At 46.0% G+C, this 14323-nt stretch overlaps 1 protein-coding gene across 2 annotated transcripts; it reads right to left on the bottom strand.

The window, feature by feature from the left end:
- Positions 1-2199: 2199 nt before the first annotated feature.
- Positions 2200-6933, bottom strand: Spry1 (sprouty RTK signaling antagonist 1). Of its 2 annotated transcripts, XM_028889849.1 has the most exons (3): positions 6776-6933; positions 6059-6347; positions 2200-4286 (listed from the first exon to the last, which is right to left on the bottom strand). In XM_028889849.1, the coding sequence occupies exon 3, from the start codon at positions 4229-4231 to the stop codon at positions 3284-3286; it is 948 nt and encodes a 315-aa protein (XP_028745682.1). In that variant the 5' UTR covers positions 4232-4286; positions 6059-6347; positions 6776-6933; the 3' UTR covers positions 2200-3283. The 2 variants fall into 2 exon arrangements, with proteins under 2 accessions (XP_028745682.1, XP_028745683.1); XM_028889850.1 differs by lacking the exon at positions 6059-6347.
- Between the last annotated feature and the right edge of the window lie 7390 nt (positions 6934-14323).

The raw sequence follows: 14323 nt of genomic DNA, 5'->3' as shown, positions 1-14323 counted from the left end.
TATAGTTTTATATAAAATCTGCCACAAACTTCATCACTTTATTTTTTAATGGAAAGGTAATTTCAAAATAAAATAATGCCTCTTGTTTTAATGTTTCTTGATAATTTTTTTTTTCCCCTCTAGACTCAGAAAGCAGAATTTTTCAATTGGGTATTTGTGTTCAACTCCAAATCAGGATTAAAAAAAAAAACCTAGGTGATTACTTTCATTTCCTTTCCCATTAAAGACCACTGCGTTTAGGTCACAACTAGAGTGTTCTATGGTGCGGTCTATATTTACAGATTCACCTTAGGCCCTCATAGAACGGAACTGGTCTGCTTTGGCTATTTCCCCTTCCTGCTGGGGGTTACATCTTATAAGCTTTGGTACAGGAAATCACTCAACTCAGAAATCCCACATGGCCTCTGCGATTCACAATTAAACTATATAAATACTAAGTCTTTAAAATTTAAAAATACACTAGAAATGAACCATTTGCTCCATACTGAGCCAGCACCATGAGTGGTTGGTACATCTATGATCCTAGCACACTGGGGGGTGAGGCAGGGGGGTTAGAAGCTCAAGGCTAGCCTGAGCTACATGTGTTTTGTTTGCCTTTCGTTTTGTTCTTTAAAGAGTCATCCAGCATGCCATGTGTTCCTGCTGAAGTAGAACGGCCAAGTGTAAGAATGAAAAGCTCGGGCCATGTGCCCAGCATGCCCTTCCCTGCCAACATCACCAAGTTCAGGGCAGTGGTCAGGGTTAGTTAGGTGCAGCTCAGGCCTCCAGAACTTACCAAGGGACAACATCACAGAGGAGGCTGTCCGGTCTATGAAGTGTCAGATCTGTGCTTTGCCAACCTGACAGACTTGTCAAGAGGGCCCAGCTGCTAACCTATGCCACTTCTGAGTAGACTGGCGTTTATAGAGAATGAACTCCAGACATGCAACAAGCCATCTACAGCTGGTATTAAAACCCTAGAGCATACAGCTGGTGCTAAAACCCTACTTACATACAGTATGCTTTCTCCTAAAAAGGTCTCAACTGCTTTCAGACTAAGCCAATGCTTCTCAATCTGGTTACAGCTCAAGTTGGAATTCCCACCAGGTCCTAACTACAGTCTTACAGGGACGGAAAAAGCCAGAGCTTTGAGCAGCCTGCTGCTGACATACTTCAGTAAAGCTCCAGCTCAGGAGAATACTAAACACTAAGACACCAGTGAAACGAATACTCAAGTTCATATTTTGAAGTACTACATATTTCAAAGTAGTCTTTAAACACAAACATTCATTTAAAATTTCCCCTTGGGGGCCGAGCTGAGAAAATATTTTAACTATAAAGTATCATGCCAAGCAGCAGCTTTAGTGACCTAACAGAAAACTACTTCAAGTTTCTCCAGAGTACACCTCGACTGATAACAGCAAAGCTTAGCTATGAAGAACACACAAGAAACCACATGACAGGAAGCTGGGTGGCTTCCAGTGCCCTGGGTTTGAATTACCACCATCCTCTTCTCAAAAGCAGACCAGGTCAGTGACCTGATGAGACAGGTCTACAAACAAAACCTAAGATGCAAAAGTCTATCAGACCTCACGACCCCAGGTCCATAGTCACTTTACTAGTCCCAGTAATAAGGCATCAAAATCTTGTTTTCCCACGTGAAGCTTCAGGCTTCCAGAACACAGAACGGAACTGGGTAGTGTCCATCGAAGGGAAAGGCTGCCACAGGAAGCTTCCTGAACAGCTCTGGGGCACATGAGCTTTCTTTGGCAATCCTAATTCCTAATTATGAAAGTTTGTTAAAATGACAGTTCCAGAGGCTCTTGGCATGTTTACATTACTAAATCATTTAAGCCCTACTGTTGGAAACTAATCTCTGAATGGCCATAGAGTTAAGATAAACACTTTATAAAAAACGTAGTTTTGCCTCATCTCAAGAAACTATCAACAAAACCCATACTTACAAAATAAAGCGGGGACATTAATCTTAAACAAACAAACAAACAAACCCCTTTACTTTACAAAGTAACTCACTTGAGTATTTGATGAAGCAATCCAGACCATAAAATTCTGACTAAAGGACTTTGCGGGAAACATTCCGTTTCAAACTTGAAGGCACCTGTGCCTGGGCTTTGAAACCTTCAAGTCTGAAAAGGTTAAATCAAGTTCCATTTGCACAGCAGTACAGGCTAAAAAACAAAACAAAACAAAACGATGAACTCGAGACAGTTTCATTAATTGATATATTTTCTGCATTGTAGTTAACATATATGTACTTTATGTACTTTCTTCGAGTCACCTTGTTTTTCAGGAAGTAGTGATATGTTATAATCAGACATGAGTATATTTCAACAGTCTTTTGCAATAAATATCATAAAATAATAGATTCGCATAATAAATATTCTTTACAATAAAAAAAGTTCAACAGACTTTTGTCTTAAAAATAGCCAGGATTCAACTTTGTGATTTATACATATAATATACAAAGAGTACCACAACTTGTGGTTAAGGCAATGAAAACACAGGAAGGATTGGAAATACCCAGCTGTTAAGAGTCAAGAGGGCAGTCAGAGGCCAAAAGCACCTTCCGGAGCTGTAGCTCTGAGAGGCCCAGGGGCGGATCAGACAGGAATTTCAACTACAGTTACCAACAGCCCTCGGTGAAGTGGGGGTGGGAAGGGAAGGAAGTCCTTCACAGACAGGGGCGCTAGAGGTGGAGCAAGGATTAGCCAACAGCATCTCTAATGTGAAGACCCACGCTGCAGAGTGAATCTAGAACTATGACCAAAAAGGGGTGGTAAGGAGGGATGACCCGTTGGCATCTCCAGAGTGCATTGTGGGGAGAATCCGAGGGCTGGAAGGGGAGGGCAGGGCAGTGAGCTGTTGCGGAGCGAACTGTGTTCTAAGAAGTAGACCCTCCCATTGGACTTGGGGATGGGAGGCTAAGATAGCTCTCATCAGAGGCAGATTAATATATAGCTTATTTAAGCACTTACATGGTTACTTTTTAATAAACCAAACCAAGTCCCTGATCCCACAGTACCCGACCCCAAACATCTCTCAGCCAAGTCTGGGCGTGCATACATCCTCACAGACACAGTGGGAAAGCTGATGCAGCACACAAAGGCTCCAGAGGCACTCCCAGCTCCCAGAACCCTTGAGGTGGGGTGGGAGCAAGCTGGGCGCAGTTTCACAGTTCACTCTGACTGAGGAGCATCAGAGACCGACGGGAAGAAATACCACGTTTCTTAACAGCCACAGTTTGGAAGCTGGACATTCGGGAGGTCTAATCCACCTCCAGAAATCATGACGGCTTGCCCTGAGCCCTGGAGGGACAGCTCTCCAGCTTACAATAGACAGTGTTGGAGTTTCTACACCGGCAGCCAGGGCGGTGGGTCCAGTCATAACAACCTCTGCACAGCTTCAGGCAGCCCTTGGCGGGAGGGTAGCAGAGCAAGCAGGGTAGGCATAAAGACAGAGCTCCCATGCATAGGTATCGGAAACAGCAGTGGGACTGTGAACAGGAGCACGGGTTATCTGAGTAAGAGCCCCCATCGTCATCATTGGAGCAGTGGTAGAAGATGCCCTTGACCAGGCACATGCAGGTCCCATATTCCACCATGCTCTCAGCCGAGCAAAGGCACTGGCGGTTGCAGGCCAGGCAGGAGGGCAGAGCCCGAGGGGCTGTACACTCTCCACACTTGCACTTGCCACACTGTTCGCAGATGAACTTGTGCTGGGTGGGGTCCTCTTTCAAGGAACCCTTCAAGTCATCCACAAGCAGCTGCTTGGGTTGGGTCCGGATGACCCTATCTGACCTATGACCGGGGATGGGCCTGGTGGGCGGAGACCTTCCCAACAGGCCCTGCTCAGAAGTTGCGCTGCTGCTGCCGCTGCTCCCTGAACTGGCTGCGCTTCCGGTGCTGGTCGACCTGCTCAACACCGAGCCCCTGGCATTGGCCGAGTGGCTGGCAGGTCGGTGCTCGTAGCTGTTGTTCACATTGGCTGGTATGATTTCATGAGTCCTTTCCTGCTTTTCGGGTCTTGGTGCAGTGCGAGGAGGCGGTCTTCTCACCACTGAAGGTCCCTCTGTGTATTCATTGCTGCCTCTGATGGCCTTGATCTGGTCCAGGGACAGAATCGCAGCAGGCTGAGTGTCCCTGTCACAGTCTACTCTGTGCCGCCCTTCCAGAGCCGGTGGCTGAATCACCACTAGCGAAGTGTGGCTGCCATGCTGACTTGGGGGATCCATGTGGAGTGATCTCCAATTCCGGCAGTCAGCGGAAACCTGGCATGCATCGGAAATCCTAAAGAAGGGTGAGAGAGAAAATAAATGAGAAAGCATTTGGGGGAGGGGGGCTCCCGTCAAGTAACAAATTGCCCAAACCACCTGGTAATGATCGCCTCCATCGGCTGATTTCAATGATGCAGAATCCTGGCAGGAGTCCAACTCCAAAAAAGATTGTAGAGGACCACATCACAGGAAGCAGGCAAGCAAAAGACCTCATGCCATAAAAATTAAAAGTTGCTCTCCAGCTTCTAAAAAGCAGAGGAAGTCATGTCTTCCTGTTTGCAAACCTAACAAATAATTAAAATGAAATATGCCTTCGAAGGGAGCATTCAGTGTGCACCCTGGAACTGTTCTCGGAGAGTTCACAATCAGTTCACTGGCAGTTCACGTAGGGAAAATGTCAGCTACTTTTCAAAGATTAAGAATGGCTTTAGTGCTGTGGCCTCTTGGCCATTTGTACGCTGTTAAGAGCTTTAGATTAATGAGAAAATTAATCAAGGCAATTTCCAAAACACTAAAGATATTCCAAGCTCATGTGGAATCTCAAATGGCCGTTTTCGGCAGAGTCAGGATCTAAAGCTCATCACCGATCTGTGAGATAAGAAAAAGAATCTACAAGGAATGAAGAAGGCTGAGGCTCTGGCTGTCTTCCTGGCACTGGGACACACACACACACACACACACACACACACACACACACAAACCTGGGGTTTAAGTTTCTTGAAAGGTTAAACAAGGCTCACTCACGTAACAAGAATAACTTTTATGCACAAGCATCAAGCCTATAGAGCAGGGAGAGGAACCCTGGTCTTTCTGCATTATCTTTATTTCCTTCCATTCATCTACACAGCAGACCTTGATTTTCAACAAGCCCTGAATCGACCTGCTTTTTGTGATAAAATACACTAATATCCTGAGACAACGAACATTATTTCCACGTCAAGGAATAATTTCCAATGTATAACGTATTCTTCCTAAAACAGATCAAACGCTGAACGTTTCCGTTTCTGGACAGTGGGCATGTAGGATATTTTTCACACAAATGTCCTCCAAACCCACAGAGGCATCCTAATTCAAGACGACACCCCTCTGCATTTTCCCAGTGCCAATAGAAAAAAAAGTCTCAAGCAAAAAGACAGCTTGCTATGGATGCTAACTAATGTTCCCAGACTACATATGTATTAGCTTCTTGGGGGCCCTCTAGTTTATTGTACCTTCTCCTCACACGAGAAAGATACGTGACAACAGGCTTTAGTGCCGAACGATACTGGAAAACGGCCAATCGTTACTCCCGTGCCATATCTATTTTTAAAAAATTTAAAACTCCAAAACGAAGACTTTAAATGTGCCAAGTCTCATCCACAAGAAAGGAAGACGTGGGAATGGCTTGAGTAATGAAACCCCCAGGCATGGCTTTAATTCGCATTTTACAGGGCATTCCCAAGCAAGTTCGCTCTGGCGGAGCACCTAGGCGCCCCACACCCGCCCAGGAAGAAGCCGGTGCGCGCAAACAGCACTGTGGGCAGCACCGCCGGGCGCTTGGGCCCCGCGCCGAGGCCTCAAGGGCACGGAGCCGCGGCGGGTCCGGCCGGGGAAAGTTATGAATGAAAACAGCTCGCGGGCGGGAGGAGGCAGCGCCCTCTCCCCGCGTCCCGAGGCACTGCGCTCGGAGCACAGGCAGGCGCTGGATCCCCAGCGCCATCGGGTGCCGCGCGCTTGGCACGGGCTGCGCGAGGACCGTCAGGATCGCCCGGTCCGCCCCGGCCCGCACCTGCCGCCCGCACTCACCTCGGCCTCCGCGGCGCCGGCCCAGGGCGCCGAGCGGGCGGGGTGCGCGCCGCATCAAGCGCGCCGGGGCGGCCGGGCGCTCATAGCCCGCGCTGCGGCCTCGGCGGCCCCCGGGCAGGGGCGCTTCTCCGCGGTTGGCGGCGGCCGAGGGCGGCTCCGGGACATCCGCCGGGTGCGCGCGGCGCCCGCTCCACAGCACCGTCCCGTCTCGGTCGTCAGGCGCGCGGCCCGGCGTCGTCCCGGGCGCTCGGGTCCCCGCAGGTCCGCGTCCCCGCAGTCGCCACGCCGGCTGCAGACGAGCAGAGACAGAAACACGTGAGTCCCTTGCCAGCCCGGGACGCTGTCCTACTCGCCGTGATGGATTGCCACGAGCCCGGGACACACGCGGCCGTGCACGTTTGGCCCCCCACGGAATACCCAGCAGTCAAAAGCGCGTCCGAGCGGCGCGTCTGCTGGAGGCAGACCCGCATTCGGGGACGGGAAAGTCAGGTCTGGCACCAGCGCCCGGCGGATCGGTCGCCAACAATGCGCACAGACACGCGGGTGCGCTGCGATGCCAGCCCGCGTCCGCACACGCGGAACTCGCTGCCCGGCTACGGGAAAGCGAAAGAAGCCAGCTCTCCAGCTGTAGGGCCGACCGCAGAGCGCCGGGCACCGAAGCTACAGCCAGGTCCGAAAACGTCCAGGTCCTTGAAAATCAAAAAGCACCATTCTCACCTGATCTCGCCAGGTCCTCGGAGAGAGGGCAGGCTCTTGCCTAGTGCAGAGCCTAGGGCCGGCCTTCCCGGCACATGCACGCCGCCCGCAGCAGCTCCTTAGCCCGCAGAGCTCTGGCTGCGGGGCCACCGCAAACTCCTGCGTGCTGAGCACTCGCGCGCGGGCTCCGCAGCATTTCAGCGTCGCCGCCACCTCCACCTCCACGCTGGGACCCGCCCCCGGTGATATCATGTGTCAATCACGCGGGCTGCGCGAAAACCCGGAGCAGGATTCTAGCGATCGTGGATGTGGACTTGGGGACATTAAAAAAAAAAAAAAAAGTTGCCTGCGAGCGCAACTGGGCAGGAACAGAAGAAGTTCCAGGGCCCCTGTTAGTCCGTGAGCTGTCAACCTCCAATTTTAGGGAACCGGTGGATTCAGCCCTAAAAGATTAGTTAAAAGAGTTGTGAAGAACATTAAAAAGCAAAGCAAAACAAAACAAACAAACAAACGAAAAAACAAAAAACCTTGTACACTACTCCACCGTGCCCCAGGAAGAGGGAAAATATGTGTGGATACAGAAAGATGGTAACGGCAAAGTTCAGAGCATATGAAATATGAAAGTTCCAGGAAGGACAGTCACTTTTGCAAATGCAATATAATGACACCACAGGGTGGGATTTCCTGCTATGGGATCTTAGTGATGGCTCCGTTTCGGTTTGTGATATGATCCCAAAAATTACATGAAAAAAAAAAAATCCCAAGTTCTTCCTGTTTTGTAATATTTGTATAATTTTGTCAAAAACAACAACTTTTTAAAAAATCAACTAAAAACCAAGTAAAATAAGCGTAACTCATGAAGAAGTTTTAATTTTAATCATATTTTGTCACAGGGTGGGGGAATGCTTTTTGCTGTTTTACAAACTGTGGGATTTTGGACATTTATTATCGGAAGATGTAGCTCAGGATGCAGTGAAAAGAACTGTATGTGGAACTAAAAATTCCATAGAGGGTTTTTTAAAATAGCCTAAGACCCCAAAAATTGTTAATAGGAAATATTTTCCCAGGGAACTGTATCAGGAATAGTATTTGATAAACAACAAAACTCCAGGGTCTAAAACATCCATGAATGTGAGTTTAGCTATTTTGGGCTCAAGGTAATTTTTTAAAGCCTTAACAATTAGCAGCGGGTTTTTAAAAACTGTTTTGTTGTTGTTGTTGTTGTGTGTGGTGGTGGTGGTGGTGGTGGTGTTTGCATATTTCATTTTCAAGAATTTAAGTGCTTTTAGAATTTACAGTTGTGTGTGTGTGGATGTGCATGTAAGAAATCCAGGACACTCCCTGCAAAGAGCACCATCAATAAGAAAGTCCACTAGAGGATAATAGAACATACTGGAACCAAAAAGCTGTCTGTTCACCCTTCATACTAGGACATGTGTTAAAGTCATATTTTCAAGTGTAAAGTTGGTGGGGATTTTGTATCTTGTCTATTTTTCCACAGATGATCAATGTATTGAGGCTGGACAGCAGCAGGTCTGTTTCTTGTGGCTGGACTGGAAGGGTCAAGTCAGAAATACAGCGTCATACCAGAATGTTATTATCCAGTTCTCCCCAGTTGTCTGCACAAATTTGGGAGAGAGGTCAGTTCACCAATGTGATAAAATAAGGACAGGGAGCAGTGAGCAGTTTTAATTACACAACACTTACAAAAATATAATTTCAAAGATTCCTATTAAAATACACTTGAGAGTATTTCAGCCAGAGATGTGCTAAAACAAATTTCCTAAGTTTAAAAAAAAAAAAATAATCCATGAAATGTTGTCGAGAACACTATCATCATGGGTCATGTTCTATTTCAAAATCAAATATGTTGCACAAAATTGGTTCTGCTTCTGTGCCTCCCCTGTGTACCTCTCCCATGTCACATTCCTAGTGAGGATCAAAGTGGCCTTGCCGCCTTGAATCTGGAAGACATTTAATGAAGTCTGCTTCACTTTTTACTCCTGCAGTCATACAATTTGAGAGAAATTATAAATTTTTAGCTCGCAACAGACTTTGCTTTTTATTTAGTAAACTTAATTGCAGTGAGTTAGTCTAGGAATAAAAAACTGGTGTAGGAAACGTTTCTGAAAAAGAGGAGATAAGGGTCAGTGGGGAAATGGCGTAATTTTTAGTTCCCTGTATTAGGATCTGTCTAAATAGAGTCGGATGGGAAGGGGGGCCCAGCTCGTTCTTCAGTGTCATGGGAAAACACAATTAGCCATCTCTTTTGTTGAAAGGGAATAAAGTGACAAACTCATCTGGCAAATGCTTCAGAAGTGCTGGTGACTTCAAAGAAATTAGAGTACTCAAAGACTTGTTGATTTATTTATTTGCCCAAATAAAAACATCAGAGCCATTGTGTGTGTGCGTCCAGGCTGGCAAGCAATACCTTCTACATTTCCTAGTATTTAGTCAGAAGTTACGTTATTAATGGTGAAATTAACTGTATTATCATTCATAGCCTTGCATCCTATTGAGAAACAAACTTGAAACCAAAACATCACAGAAGTTGACGCATTAGCAGACTCAAGTCCATTGATAAGGAGCCAGTAATGGGAATTTTCTTTCCTTTCCTTTTAGGGCAAAAATCACTATTACTGAGAGTTCTCAGAGAAGCTGCAAGGATGGGTCATGTTATTTTCAGCTTCCTTTTGTGAACAGCTTTTGTAGAAGACAGAAATAGACTAACCTAGTCTGTAAGATTTCCATAAACATCCCCCTCGTTTTCAGAAGCATAGTTCTCACCCTCTAATACTCTTCTCAGTTTTAAATTCTGCCAGTGGGAGAGATGAAGTCCTGCAGTGAAGTAAATGACACCGAATGCTCTAGACTCTTGGCCCCACCGTGTCCTTGGTCTCCAGTGATTTGGCTCTTCTGAGCTAGAGCCTCTCTCTTTATGTGCAGGCGCATCCAAGTGACAAGTGTTCACACAGACACGGCTCTCACGAGAGCCACTGTTCATACAGGAAGCGACTCTGCCTCAGTATAAAACAGGCGTTTTGTACCTAGCCAGCAGCACACAGAATCCTGATCCCTGGCCTGGCTCCCTCTTCGTTTTCTTAAGAAAGCAAAAGGAGCCATTTCTTCTGCTCTTCTGACTTGGAATGAGAAGCAAAGGGTCCTTAAAGTGGTGAATGTTTTTCTTCAATCCTGGTCAGCAACAGTCCTAATCTGAGTACTCCCACCACCTTCATCACTACAGGCGGGGAGCACTCCCCACCACCTTCATCATCACAGGTGGGGAGCACTCCCACCACCTTCATCTCTACAGGTGGGGAGCACTCCCCACCACCTTCATCTCTACAGGTGGGGAGCACTCCCACCACCTTCATCTCTACAGGTGGGGAGCACTCCCCATCACCATCATCACTCACAGGTGGGGAGCACTCCCCATCACCATCATCACCACAGGAGGGGAGCACTCCCCATCACCATCATCACCACAGGAGGGGAGCACTCCCCACCACTTTCATCACTACAGGAGGGGAGCACTCCCCACCACCTTCATCATCACAGGTGGGCATAAGAGCCTCATCTGGTTTAAACCTGAAACTGCACCCCTTCAAGACAGAACAGTAAGAAAACCAAATTATCTTTTCATTAAAACAAATGACTTGACACATCTCCTAGGGCTTGCCTACTTTAATGTTTGTTTCCTAATGAAACAACTGTCAGAAACCACAGTTTGTCCTGTATTTATGAAAAAGTAGCATATGGTAGGTCACTATAGGCAAAAGTCACAATAAGATTAATAATGTATACTTAGTTTCTTTACTTTGTAATTGTCAGGGCATTTAAAGTAATCCCATTAACAACAACAGAAAATTCAGATGATCACATACAAGCACATACCAAAGCCTAAGTTTTGACTGTATCCTCCTTCTGCTCCATGGTCTCACATCTCAGGTGTGTTCTGTCTACCCATAGGCCCTCTGTCCAGTATTTAGGCAGGTAGGAAGAATATTGTGTCCTGAAGCAAGCCAGATGGTGGATCCAGCTGGTAGAAGTCCCAACTCTGCCACACGTAGCTAAGTGATCTTTGGTTTCTCCTGAAGCTAATAAAAACACTGTGGACTAATGATGCCCTGATGCTCCAGATGGAGTCAAACACATACAAATGCTTTGCGAGCTGGGAAAAACCTGTATAAATAATTGGTTGGTGTTGTATCAACATACTGTATAAAGAAGAAATGTGAAGAGCCCCCTTCTCTGGAGTTTCATTCCTAAATAATAAGCTTAATTTACCTCATAACTTATTTCAGGGCAGTTGGATTTCATTTTTGTTCTAAGACAAACTTTTAGGTTTGACCGATTGCTTTGCTATATTTACATCTCTGTGTGTATATGTCCACATGTACACATGCGTATCTTGACTGGGATTTTGTGACAGTTGTCCATTAAAATTAGGTTAAGACATGTAACTTTGACATTTATCTGGAGGCTTTTTAGAGATTTAACTTTTACTTCCAGTTAAGACAATGAACATTATAAACATTAAAAATCATCCCAGGGGCTGAAAAGACAGCTCAGTGGTTATGAGTGTTGGCTCTTCTTCCAGAGGACCCAGGTTTGGTTCCCAGCACCCACGTTAAGTGGTTCACAACCTCTATAACTCCATCTCCAGGAGATCTGAAGCCCCTGGCCTCCCTGGGCACCTGCACTAATGTACAAACACCTCACATAGAAAAATACACATAAGCATAGGATTTAAAAATAGAAATAGAAAAATTTAAACCCTTACTATAAAATTTTCAACTCTTATATTATTAAGAGTATAAAAAACAAATAAATACCTTAAAAACAAGTTGAAAAGCTGTAAAAGTTGAAAATACAAAAAATTTGAAAAGCCTGAAGGAGTTTCTGCTTGTTGTCATAGTTTACTGTGGACTTTTCCAGCCTCTTAGAATGTTAGTTTTGGTCCTCCGTAACAAACATCAGGGTCAGCAGTAGATACAGTCCATCAATTATGGAAGCATTTTGGAATCCTGAGTTTTTGTGCTGATTTTGAAAACCGAAAGCAAAGGTCAGTGGGCGGTGCACTTCAGTGAGCAAAGACTCCTTGAAGCGCCACCTGTTGTTGGAAACAAGTCATTTCAAATTTCAGTGAGGATGGAAGGCTGGGGCTTGGACTCCAGTTTGGACAAAACAGCAGCAACAACAAAACAGTGCTTTTACAAATCACCGTATAACTCTGGGGGTTAGTCTTCAGTGAAGTTACAGAAATGCAGTCTGTATACACGGATTCTGCAGTTGAGGAATCCCTGTGAGACCCCGCATTCCCACGAAGTTACGAGATCGTATAAAGGAACTAAGTACATGTGAGAACTTGTAACTAACACATGAGAACCAACATAACCAAGAAGAGGACTTCCCTGAAAATGTACGCACTTTCTCCAACCATGACCTAATTATACAAAGCTTCCCTAGTTGGGAACTTAACCCAAACCTAGACCTACCTAGGAAAAGGAAACCTCAATGAATCTGCAGGTATTTTCTTGATGAATGACTGACGTGGGCAGGGCCAGGTCACTAGAAAAGTGGTCCTGGACTATTTAAGAAAGCAGAAGGAGCAAGCCAGTAAACTGTTCCTCCATGGCCTCTGCATCAGCTCCTGCCTCCAGGTTTCTGCCCTGGTCTCCCTGGGTGATGGACTACAAATTGAAAGATGAAATAAACCCTTTCTTCCCCAAGTTGCTTTTGGTCATAGTGTTTTATCACAGCAGTAGAAACCTAACTGAGACAAAGGCTTTCTTTACAATCCTGTAAGTATCAACTGGGCTGACATCACAGGCTCTTGAAAGACCGAGTACTTGCTATATGGGATGTTGTACGGACTGAATAACTTCAGTATTGAAGCACATCTCCTTCGGAGGCTGGGTTTGCGTTTTGTTAATGGATTCAATAGCATCAAGTATACTGAGTTACAAGTTCTCAGGCCGAGAAACAGTTTGGGAACACGTCAACAGAAAAATAACAAAATCTAGATTGTTATTTTGGTTACTCTAAATCAAACGAAGGCACTTTTGAGACACAGGGTTCCAAAATGCTTTCTGTGGGAGGTGAGAGGGCTCAGTGGGTAAAGGCACTTGCTGCCAAGCCTGAAGACCTGAGTTCAATCCCCAGGATCATAAGTATTAAGATCTCTCAAAAGATTAATAGAAGGAAAGAACCAACTCTCACAAGTTGTCCTCTGATCACACACACATGCACATACACATTGGCATGTAGATGTACACACACACACATACACACACACACACACACACACACACACACACACACACACACACACTGAATTTTAAAGTAATGACAGTGTCCTGAAGTAAGCATGCTGCACCCTGGAGGCCAGAAAGGGAGCTCAGATGCAGGTACCCTAGGGTTCATTTTATTTAAGGAACACCCCCCCCCCAAGGGCTCACTGACCAGTCAGCACAGGGTACCCAGCAAACTTGCCTAACGAGAGAACCTGTCTCTAACAGGGCACAGCTTCTGAGGAAGGAACCCTAAGCACACTTACATGCATGACACCTGCACACATACACACATCATAAAATTACTAATTAATTAATATACTCATCTGCTTATTTATCTAATGTGTATGGCTGCGTGTATGTCTATGCAGCATGATGTGCCTGGTACCCACAGGGAACAGAAGGCGTTAGGAGCTACAGGTGACTGTAAGCTTCCATGTGGTGTTCATCCATTAGTTCTGAGATGGCTCAGCAGTTAAGAGCACTGGCTGCTCTTCTACAGGACCCAGGTTCAGTCTCCTGTACCCACATGGTGGTTCACAACTGTCCATGATTCCAGTTCTAGGAGATCTGGTGCCATTTTCTAAGATATAACAGGGTACAAGTTACGTATTACTATAAAATAGAAAGCATTCTTGTAGGATGAAGGTCTTGAGCCTCATTGCAGAAACAAATAGGGCTTATGGAACAGGAAAAGAAAAGGACAACCCATTAGCAGGCTGTAGTCACTTTAGGACTGCAACCAGTCTGCCAGAGCAGCGTGAGGGCACCGGAAATCTCCTTTTGTAAGGTTGTAATTGTCAAAATTGGGTAAGTAAGCTAAGGACAAATTACATCAGAGTTTCGGTTGGGCTCTATCCCAAAGACAATGAAATTTTACTACAGTACAAGGGACTTAGCCTATGCAAGGGTCTCTTCCCAGAAAATTCATCTGACCACACCATTGCACCAAGAGGAGGCTGCTGTCCTGGGGCTGGCTTAGGGATGCCGCGGTAAGCCAAGTGGGCTGAAGGCGAGACTCCGGGGCAGCTGGGAGTGGCGGTGTCAAAGGAGGAAATTAACTGTCCCTTCCAAATGATGGCACGGCAGAAGGTTGAAGTCGTCCCCACAGGTCTTAGCAAAACCTAAAAGAAAAGGCAGGTTTACCTACCTTCGTCAGTCACACTAAGGGTCCTTACTGGAAGTCACCAGCCACAAAGGAGACTTGGACACACAGAGATGACTTGGCACTGGGGTCTTCAGGATGAAAAGGAGACTCTTCATCAAAGAGAAGGAT

The sequence above is a fragment of the Peromyscus leucopus genome, chromosome 6 (assembly GCF_004664715.2).
Source record: "Peromyscus leucopus breed LL Stock chromosome 6, UCI_PerLeu_2.1, whole genome shotgun sequence".
Taxonomy (NCBI): Eukaryota; Metazoa; Chordata; class Mammalia; order Rodentia; family Cricetidae; genus Peromyscus; species Peromyscus leucopus.
The sequence above is the reverse complement of the archived record's forward strand: the minus strand, read 5'-3'. Positions and strand labels throughout refer to the sequence as shown.